This window comes from Enoplosus armatus, chromosome 21, assembly GCF_043641665.1.
Source record: "Enoplosus armatus isolate fEnoArm2 chromosome 21, fEnoArm2.hap1, whole genome shotgun sequence".
Lineage (NCBI taxonomy): Eukaryota > Metazoa > Chordata > Actinopteri > Centrarchiformes > Enoplosidae > Enoplosus > Enoplosus armatus.
The window spans coordinates 16,621,315-16,632,319 of record NC_092200.1 but is presented as its reverse complement, the minus strand read 5'-3'; the positions used below and the strand labels follow the sequence as shown (position 1 = coordinate 16,632,319).

General features: G+C 42.0%; 1 protein-coding gene across 2 annotated transcripts; it reads right to left on the bottom strand.

Moving 5' to 3' along the window:
• Positions 1-645: 645 nt before the first annotated feature.
• Positions 646-10,576, bottom strand: rab18a (RAB18A, member RAS oncogene family). 2 transcript variants are annotated; one of them, XM_070928099.1, is made up of 7 exons: positions 10,424-10,576; positions 8,276-8,331; positions 4,956-5,017; positions 4,641-4,713; positions 3,705-3,823; positions 3,147-3,213; positions 646-2,476 (listed from the first exon to the last, which is right to left on the bottom strand). In XM_070928099.1, the coding sequence occupies exons 1-7, from the start codon at positions 10,489-10,491 to the stop codon at positions 2,307-2,309; spliced, it is 615 nt and encodes a 204-aa protein (XP_070784200.1). In that variant the 5' UTR covers positions 10,492-10,576; the 3' UTR covers positions 646-2,306. The 2 variants fall into 2 exon arrangements, with proteins under 2 accessions (XP_070784200.1, XP_070784201.1); XM_070928100.1 differs by lacking the exons at positions 3,705-3,823; positions 4,641-4,713.
• Positions 10,577-11,005: the final 429 nt, after the last annotated feature.

Sequence of the window (11,005 nt, the reverse complement as noted above, 5' to 3'; positions counted from 1 at the left end):
ATTCTCAGAAAATTCAGAATCCGTCAGCTCAGCCCCTTGAGTAGCTGATGTTTTTCCAGTGTAGGCATGAGGAAACAGCAGCGCTGCAGCTCAGCACATGGTTGGACCACATGAAGGCATTATCACGCTGTATGCCTCCGTTGTTTGACTGAGACATATTTCCAGACGGCTGCCTAGAGATGAGGGATATGCTACAAGGGGAAGAGTCCTCGCTCTCGCTGCCAGCCCCCGACCCTTTCATAATCGCCCAGGAATTATGCACATCCCAGTTAAAGCACTGGTGGAGTGAGTTATGGCTGTGGTGGTGTTTCCTGAGACGTCTGCCAAAAAGATGATTTAGATAGATCACACGTCTGGGCTCTGAGGGCCGCTCGGACACTGTTTAAACACAAGTCTTCATTCTGAGGACAGAGGAATGTGAAGGGGCGCTGAGTGAAAAACACATCACCTAACAGTGACATTTCCAACATGGCAACGTTGACAGCAGAATTATTGGTCATCTCTGCAGACAACTTGGACATTCGAGCAATTACTAAAGAAAATACTTTTTTTCTACAACGTGGCTCTTCGAGTTGCTCCACAACAAAGCTTGGAGTTGCATTAACACCAACATATTCACTTAAAAAAGATTTTTATTTCGTTTAATACATAGGGCGGTTTGTAGTGAAATATGTATACATTCAGCTTTACAATTCATACGGGAATCATCCCACCAAATTCTTAAAATACACACAATTTACAAGGTATACATGTTTCTGAACACAAAAAAAAAGACAGCTATACCAGTTTAACACATAAAAGCCTACTTTCTTTTTCGTTTAATTATACCATTCAATTCAAATGGTAAACATGTATGCAATGCTTTATTTTCAGGTAAATATAAGTTAACGTGTATAGCAAATAGCCTCTGAAGGCCACACACTGGACAAACAAACATAAAAGAATGGCACGCAGAGTTTCCCCATGCAATTAAAAACAAATTTAAAAAAAAAAAGGAAAATTCAATTTGTTATAAGACATGCTAATCCACGTCAATTTCACCATCCCATACGAGATCAAGATCAAACTCTCAGAACTGCATTTCCCAGAATTTCCCAGAGCACACACCAGCACTCGAATACGACAAACATGGTCAGAGGTCAGGGGTACAGTACGTTTAGAACTGCTTCTCAGATACAAACACAGATATAGGAGTACTGTGGAATCCATTAGCAACGTGGAGCGCACAGCTTTTTCTTTGATTTTCCAAATTCAGTGGAAACACCCTTATGACTCACTGCCCTGTCTAATATTGAACACTTTTCCTTTGTCTCTGTCCCGTCAAAGGGATGTATGTGAAAGACCATAGCAGTGGTAGTGATATTACTGATATTATCTGTCTGAGTGAGGGAGTGCCAGTAAGTCGCACTCCATTAAAGCAACTCGTTACAACAAAAGGCGTGCAATTTTAAGAGGTGCCCTCTTCTTCGGCACCCAGTGGAAAGCTTGCTGGTGCCAATCTCTTTGATTTATGCACTCTTCAAAAAACACACCAACGGTTTGAAGTCCAAGTCAATAAAAGTAGTAAAACGTCATTCCAGACACTTGGTAACTCTATTATACTCTGAAGAAAATGAGGCAGTTGTGTGGACAACAGGGACACATGATCCACACGATGGCTCGGCTTGATAAGCTTCTCCACAAGCAGCATAATGTTCATAGAGTCCGATGGGCAGGATCAGGTTCAAGCGCAGGACAGAGCAGAGGAAAGACAAACGCTGGCCCTGCATTGATACAGATGTGCTTGCTAAGGCAACGTGCTCCGAGGACAATAAGCATGCTGGAGACAAGAACGAACCCTTGGTCAAAACTGCTTTTCCTTCCTCATTACCATACTTAAGAGATTTAGCCGTACGCCTGACAAACTTTGGTTTATACTTTCACTGCACTGCTATAACTAAATCATATGTATGAAGTGAGAATGCTTCACATCTTGACCAAGGTCCAGAAACTGCACAAAACTGTAACTCAAAAAAACAATAATAATAAAAATATAAGAGGAGAGAAAAACTCACTCAAATTCCATTAAGAGGAAGGCTGAGCTGCATTCGCATTTTAGCGCAGCGTTATTAGAAAGTGTGCAAAAAGTAGTGTCTGTGTGAACACAGGAAGAGTGTGTGGACGGTCGGAACCTCCACTGCCGTCATGTCAGAGGAGCTCAGCTCAGGACAGCACACAGCGGGAAGGGGGGGGGGGGTTGTTCTGTCAAGTGTGTTTGCGTCTATGGTATTCACGTGTGTGTGTATGTGGTTGTGTATGCGTGTCGTCTAGACCAGGGAGCAGTAGCCACCGCAGCTTCCGCCTCCCGCGTCTTCGTCGGTGAGCTGGACCCCTCGGCCGTGGCTCTCGCTCTGCCATAAGCCGGGAGTCTGGATGATCTTCTCCACCAGCTCCTCAAAGGCGCACTGGACGCCGTCCTTGGTCTTAGCACTCGCCTCTGGAAGAACAAGAGTGTAGAGGGAAGATACAAAATAAAAGGAAGGAAGAGGAGAAGGAGCGAAGGGACAGATGCAGAGGAGGGGAGAAAAGAGGAAAAACAAGAGGGACGAAGATGAAAGGTTGGAAATGGGCGAGAAAAGATGACGAGATGCAGATACAACAACTTTTAATGTCTGCATCGTGATGTCATCACCTGCTGGGCTGGAAGGGGCGAGTGGTGGAAAATGTCTCAACCACAGACACTAATAGTGAGCCATAGGAGGTTATTAGGGGATATAGTCACTCCACAACATGATGATATCCAGAAACATTATAATAGTAATACGACAATGAAAGAATTCTTCTTCTTTAAAAAGCCAAATCAGAATGAACATTTGGAAATCTTGGAGAGATCAGAGTGAAATCTTTCCACTTCACAAATATTTTCAGTACTTCATGAAGATAAAAACAAGGTGTAGTCCTTTTCTGACAAATCGGAAAAATAAAAGCACAGGGGAAAAAACACATGGAAGATGATATATGAAGCCTGTTTTATAAATAGAACTATGCAAGCATTCCGCTGCAAGTATGATAGTTATTTCAAAAGCCGTTTTCCCCCCTGTGTAATAGTCTGCTGTAACTCGTGCCCAGCAGGTCTTTGTAGAGTAGGGGGAATCCTCCCGACTTACCTATAAAAAGCATGGAATGTTTTCTCGCAAACTTCAGCCCTTCAGTCCTGTCTAGCTCGTGGTTTTCCTAAAACAAAAGAGAGGTAATGGCTTATTTGAGGTCTGCCGGGCGGAGCTGTCAGCTACTGTGGTCATCACAGGGCAGAGGAGGAAAAGTGATTTTCACAGACGAAGAACAGGACACAATAAATTCATAATGCTCTACTTAGTGGGCATTCTTTATCCCCACTGACTGATTCTGGTATCCTGGTAAAAGACCAGCTGCCAAAAATATGAAAGTGGGTCTGCCACGGTCGTTTAATCCTGCAATTTGTCAACTAGCTGACTTTGGTTTTTTTTTTAGAGATACTTATTTTTGGCAATTTATATTCCTGTTCTGTGGAATATATGTATATACAAAGTTACAGTGTTATTCCTGTTTTCTGCAACTCTAGATACAGAAAACCAACTCAAACCAAGGCAAAAAGTGCTCATAATGTGCTGCTCCTCTCTAATCAAACAACCGTGCTAAACCTGAGTGGGAACACACAAACTTTTATAGCCACAAAACACACTCACCCTATCGATTTTATTCCCCACAAGCATTTTCACGAGGTCGTTCCTCGTACAGTACGTCTCGAGTTCGCTGAGCCAGTTGTCGAGCTTGGCAAAGGTTTCCCGTCGTGTGACGTCATACACTGTGCCAAACCAAATGAACGAGACGCGCTCAGAGTGAAGGCAAAAACATTTCCTAGGCAAGCTGACCGCACACTAGGTCCGAATACTCCATCTAATCTATTGGTTCTGGATTTCCCCCATCTGAATCTATGACACAACAATAGGATAATGTTGCAGCATGTGAATAATTAGATCAACCTAATCATGGTACTGCCTTGCATTAATAATAGTTTTATGCACACATACAGGGCCTAATAAGAAAGACTGTATTATATGAACTTTAAAGCAATGTTCAACAGGCCTTGAATTTAAAAACACATTTGATTGCTTTTTGTGATGAGAAGCACAGACCTAATAAAACTATATTCCCCAATAATCCTGAGTTATTTCAACATTTGAAAAACAGAAAAAAAATAATAAAAATAGATGTCTGAGATAATATGGTATCAACTAAAAACACAGGGATTGAAGTCTTCTGACAGCTCTCATAATCCCAGTGTTATAGCAGGGCGCCTTGTGTTTCTATATATCATTAGAGTAGTCAAAAAGCTTAGGCTGCAGAGGAAGTCTGTTTAAGAGGTTTAACTTAGTTCCTGTGTGTGTGTTAAGTGTGTGTTCATATACATACTGTACATGCATGTCCATATGAGGAGTCTGACTTATGGGTATAAACTACCGTCCAGAGAGAGAGGAAAGAGTGTGTGCGTGTGTGGGTCACAGGATGAAAAGCCATCACTTTCTTTACAACCAGACAACCTGACTCTGAAGTGACACACACACACACACACACACACACACAGGTGCTTGAGCAATGATGGCGTCAACAGCTTGGCTTACCCAGGATGACTCCCTGGGCACCGCGGTAGTAACTGGGCGTCAGGGTTCGGAAGCGCTCCTGTCCTGCAGTGTCCTGCAAAACACAACCAGCTTAGCGTTACTGGACACACTGGAACAGAGAGGAAACCAGGGCCAACGGACACAAACAACAAGACTGACTCCTCATGTAGGCAGAAATGGTGTTACATAAGCGCCATCTTCTGGCCACTTGAGTGTATAGACAGACTGGAAGTCATGGCGGAGTTCTGCTCTGACTGACACACAAGAGCCACAGTTAAGTTAAATGAGTGTTACTGAACAGAGTTTGTCTCTTACCCATATTGCCAGCTTTGCTTTGTTACCGTCCACAGTGATGGTCTTCACTTTGAAGTCAACACCTAGACAACGAAAAGCCAGTCAATAACTCATGCTGTCGTGGTTACCTCACCCTGCTTCCATCCTACAGGTTCGGCCAATTACTGCCAAGAATAGTATATCATGATGACAGACTATAATTATCGATGATGAATTGTAAAAACATACACACCAGACAATGTCTATGAACTTCCGCTAACCTCAGCCTCTCAGACTGGCATTATGCCCATCCCATGTCCTGTATCTAAATTATGGTGTGACTGTGTATTCATATCCACCACAAAGGGACAGTGTGGTTTAATGTCCAAAACTGAAACCAATGCAGGTCTGTATTTAAAAAAAAAAATTAAAAATCCACCACCTGTGAAATGGCTCAGAGAGCCATGATTCACCCCTAGATATCCTGCCAGGTCCCAAAAAAACAGACATTTACATGAAAATAACAATGTTGTCCCCCTTCCCCTCAACAAGTAAATCTCCTCTATTGCCTTTGTGCAGTGTCTCAGTGTGCAGAGCGTGCAGTTTCTGGATGAGTTTTAGCATCCACTGACAGATTTACCAGGCAAATGTACACTTGTGATGGGATTGTTTTTTTTTTTTTTTACATCTGGGACTATGGAGGGGAGTTCAGTTCGGAGTCAAAACAGAAGAGGAGAAAAGGGACATGAAGACAGGCTGAGGATATATGACATACAGTATGTGTAGTACACACACTTCAATTTTATTTATATAGTGTCAAATCATAACAGAAGTTATCTTTTCATATACAGCAGGTCTAGACTTTATAATATTACTGATACACAAATATACGCTGGTTCACAGTCAATCACAACAACTAGCTCTTCCTCGAGTACAGCGGGGTCGCTCAGATGTCGTTTGCCAGATGCATGTGGAGAGGAGTTTACACTAAACATTTCCCTGAACCTGGGCCCGTCTCTCCTGCTTTAACTCCGTACGAATTCAGACAGGCTTTTCCCAGGGAACATACAGTAAAGCATCTGTTTTTAATATCACAACGGCAACCAAATGCCACTACCGGCGGAAGTCGAGGATGGGCTGATCTCTGCAGGTCAACCTGTTCACGGTGGGCCTCAAAATCATCATATGATATACAGTAAATACACTGAGAGCGTTGCAACACTCCCTACTACATTCACGGGGAGTCAACGGCACTCTGCATTGTCTCTCTTTCCACTTTTAATGACTGTACCCAGAAGTAACCAGATGATGTCACGGCAACAGGCCTGCTCACCCCTCTGCCGAGCGCCTGTCACCTCATTAAGAGTGTTACAGTAGCTAATTCTTGGCTATTTAATACACTGTGTGCTAATGTGACAATGACAGGGAGAAATATATAACCTCAGTTGAACTGCTTTAGGTTGTAAGGATGAAAATACCTTATTTGAGATCAAGTGATACCTATTAAAAGTGATTTCTGTCTGAATCTGAGGGAGCTTGAGTCAATGACGGAGGCTTAACTCCAATAAAGACATCTGTTTGGCAAAGATCCCCAGCTGGCCAAGTAAAGCAGGAGTGATCCATGCCTTGTCCTTGTCCTTTAACTGTTTAAAACCTCTCCTGGAATCTGTGCTTTTGGTTGTTTTAACAAAGACAGCATTGTGAGCTACAAGCTCGTCACAAAACCAAACGATTCCACATCCAAACTCATCAATAACATTATAAATCTTGAATTGTTAAATGCTTTAATGAATATATAAACCCACTGAGGTTGTTACAGCCTCAAGGCCACCTGAATATATGGCGGGTGTGTCCTTGGTGCATCAGATGATTTACACCGTTGAAAGAAACTGATGTCAATTGCAGATCCACCAGAATTTTGAAAAACCTCCATTTGTAAAAAATAATGTACCAGTGAGTTCACCGTTTCACCAGATAAGATGGATAGCCTGGCCTGCTCCAGCCTTTTTTTCAAACTCCTCATTAAGTTTAAAATAAATCAAATAACTGTGGCTTTGAGGGTGTGTGGTATCGTGGTGTCTTTTACTTCCAGCTCGCCAAGTGCTCATACCTTCTGTTAGCAGACCTCCTTACAGGCCAAATTCTTGTACGGTGACCTCAGCTTGACTTTGATTGCAGAACCTAAATAAACTTTGGACTTTGGAATTTTCTGTATTTAAATGATTTGCAATAAATACTGGGTGTGCCGATGACACAAGAAGCGAGCATGGTGATTAAGCGGATTCTGGTCCTGGAGCAGATAACAAGGGTTGTTGTTCAGTACAATGTACGGCGTCTGCCAGCAGCCTCAGCAGGGCCTACAGACTAGGAAGCAGAATGAAGAACAGTTTACGGCCACTTCACTGAATGTGACAGCCACTGGTTGTCTACAGTAGTCGTAAACTCCAAACTCCAACTCCAGACAATGCACCGGACAGCACAAATATTCTGACAGAACTAATGAGCTCCCTCTGCCAATTAACAGCACCAGCATTTGGTGTGCAGTCTGACTGCTGGCGTCTCCTTCAGTGACAAGTTACTGTAATATTCTGACCACCTATTGTTTACAAAATGTACAATGTATGTTCAAATATTTTTTCATTAATGAACACTCCCTGGCCACTTTATTAGATCACATATACAACCTAATGCAATCCAGTACAACAGCTCTGCCATATATTTTACCTTTATGAAGCTTATAATGGCCAGAGAGGTGTTAAATTCAACTCTATGTTTATTACTGAGGTTGTAATTAGTGGTTGTGTTGTACTGGACAGCATTGTATTGAAATGTTCCAATATTCTTCCCCCCTCATGTTTGTGAAGGGGGAGGGCAACTCATTAGAAACACCTCTCAATATCATGCAGCCCAGTTAAACACCACTGTCTCAATAATAAACAGAGTTCAAATGATCTCTCTCCAACAGGGTCAATCAAAACTGAACATTACCATCTTTGAAATGGTAGAATTTATGGCTGAGCTGTTGTATCGGATTACATTAGATTTTACAGATGTACCTAATAAAGTGGCAACTTAGTGTTAACATGTCTTTCTACTTATTGGGTGCGCTTGCAATACACTTTGTCTAGTCTTACATTATGCGGGTATAATTATTAATCAATGAGCTAATATGTTTAATATGAGCCGATATGTTCCAGTGGCTTTCATGAGTTACTAACATGTGTTGTTGGAATCATTTAAGTTTAAATTCAAGAGCCGTGTTGATACTTAACTCCTTTGGGTCCGAGTGTGTGTTTACCACCATCAGCTCATTAATAATTCATTTTACTCTTTCATTAACCGAGCTCAGATGTGTTACTCACCTATTGTTGCCGCTTGTTCTGGGTCAAATGTGTCATCTGTGAATCTCAAGAGGAGGCTGTTGAGAGGAAGAAGGAAATCATTAGACTAAGGCTGATTGTGAATCACTAACAAACACAGCAGAAAAGCTTTTTTTCAGTAATTATTTTCCACACTGGTTGAGTAAGCTTTTGGGTTTGGGATCAGGTTTCCATTTGCTTTGTTCACATAACCTGTCCCGTGGCACCAGACTCATCAAAGTCTGAATCTCTATCTCTTGCTATTGATCACTTTGTCCTTCACTTGCATTACATGTGCAAGCTCCAGATGATATCACCGCTAGATTGCAGGCAGGAGGACAGGATTCATTTCTTAACTATGACTAATCAAGTGCACAGGCCTTAATCACAACGCTGATGATGGGGATAAGCTCACTCCTGTCTCTTGACCCAAGGATAATTCTCTTATTTTTCCTCACGGGCCATCAGGAGGGATGCTGGAGCAATGAGTGTTTGTTGTTTGAGGTCCATACAGCCCATAAGCTATGTTTGGAGAACGCCAAGTTAGAAATGTGTTCTGTGTAGGTCATTTGTTCAGGTAAAATGAAACTTGTGTATTCCTTGCCAGGCAGACATCTCCCTAATGATTTAAGGGCTTCTACAGATTGCAGGGAAACAATTTAAATATCTGTATGCTACTCAAAAATTAGTCCAGTCAGTGTACCTACTCGACAATAGCACAACTGGCTCAGGATAATTCAAATAATGACATTTGAAACTAATCATGGTCTGAATTCGTTTATTGTGCAAAAGCCTATTTAATAATAATACAAAATTGCTTTCTGGAAACAATGCCCCTCGGCCTCAACGATGCACTGGCAGGCAGCGTACAGTACAGCCAGCCTCAAAACTCTTCTGTTTTCTGGAAATGTAAGCAAACCTTGGTCTATGTTAGGGTGTTGGCATAAACTTAGTCCTGTCCTATGTGCTCAGTCAAAGCTGTGCTGCCGTCACAGTGAACAAACTACCAGCACTACTGGAGAAGAGAACTACTGGCAATAAAAGTGAATAGAGGAAGAATGAACTGACACTGTTGAGACATTACTGCTGACATTCTTGGATTTGAGATCATTTAGCCTACTACCTTCTGGACTAACACCAAGCTGACCCAAAATGAAGGGTATTCTCAAATGCCTTTTACGTCCCTTGTTGAGCATGCTGAAGATCCCAGTCTTGTGATCACTACACAAAAAAGCCCTATTCCCTTTTGCGGTTCACGTTACGGTTTGTTATTTTGAGAACCTGAGGCTTGGTCATATGTCTGCACTAAAAGATTTTATTTTTCTTTTGGTCAGACAGTTCACTTGTCAAAAGGCAGCTCACTACCTATGTACTGTGCTACGACTATGGAAGGCATACTATACTCGATGCCACAGTTTGCAATGTGATGGTTGATGGCTCAGGCTGTCCATCAGGATTCTTTCATGCAGTCTGGACCACAGTCATGGAGACCAGCAAACCTGGCCAATCTCTCCGTTGCCAGACTAATGTGGGTAAAACCATTATACTCTGCTGTGAATAATAGACTGATTTGTGGTTGCTAACGAGGACCTCTGACTACCACATGATGGCAAAATCAACTGTGTGGTAAAAGCTATACAGCTTTTTTAGACTTTTCCTCCAAGAAGGGCCACATGTAGACATTAGCTGTTGTGGTCATAGTGCAACAAAAACAGAGACCGTTACTTCTCATCATGTCTTCACTTCAATCTGTTAACATGCAGTTGCCTTAGATAACTGTCCGCCCCTGTGGCAGTACAGCCACGAAGACAGGGCAGGAAAGTGGTCGCGATTGCAACATCTTCAAACAGCTGTTATGTGAAACGTGCACAAGGATGATGTCACATACAGTCACTGTCAGCTAGCTGAGGTTAGCTGGACAGCTAACGCTAGCACACTACAAGCCTTATTTTAGCTTATAACAGCCAGACGGTGTGACCTGTTTTTTTTTTTTTTTTTATTAAAGACGAGGACCATCACTGTAGAGTCCATTATAAAACGCTGCATTATCTTCGAACGTCACGTTACTTGGTTGGCTGCTAAGCTAACGCTAGCCAGCTAACGTTAGCAGCGAGCCACGACATCGATTTCGTGGAGATAACTTTAGCTTACCTGGACTTCCCAACACCACTTTCTCCTATTATCAGTATCTTCAGCGTCGTTAATATATCTTCTTCCATTTTCCCTTTTCAGCGAGCAGTGTTACGCTCGATAAACAGTTAAATACAGCACCTGGTAAGAAACGACGTTCCTAAGTAACTCGCGTTCCTGTTTACAGCTTGCAACAGAGATAGTCTGACACTAGTGTCTTGGTGTGACGCCTCACTCAAACCATATCCGGTGTGACTTTTTCCACTCTTCCGCTGGGTATAAGCACATCCACATCTGGTGAGCTCATCTTTATGACATCACGACACGTACACCACTCTAACACATACAGATTCATGTGCGTTTTAATAAAGTTGGCTTTGTGTGATTTACTTTGCAGTGGGACAAAATGTTCCCACCAGTGTTACATAACATCAGTAACATAGCTCTATTGATTCTCATTGGTTCTTTTAATTAGCATTTTATTATTGTATTCACACATTCCAATGCATTATTACTGATATCAATTATTATTTGGCATGTTAAGGCGATCAGTATCATCCTGTTATCATCATTATCAAAAAAAGAAAATATAGAGTAATTATT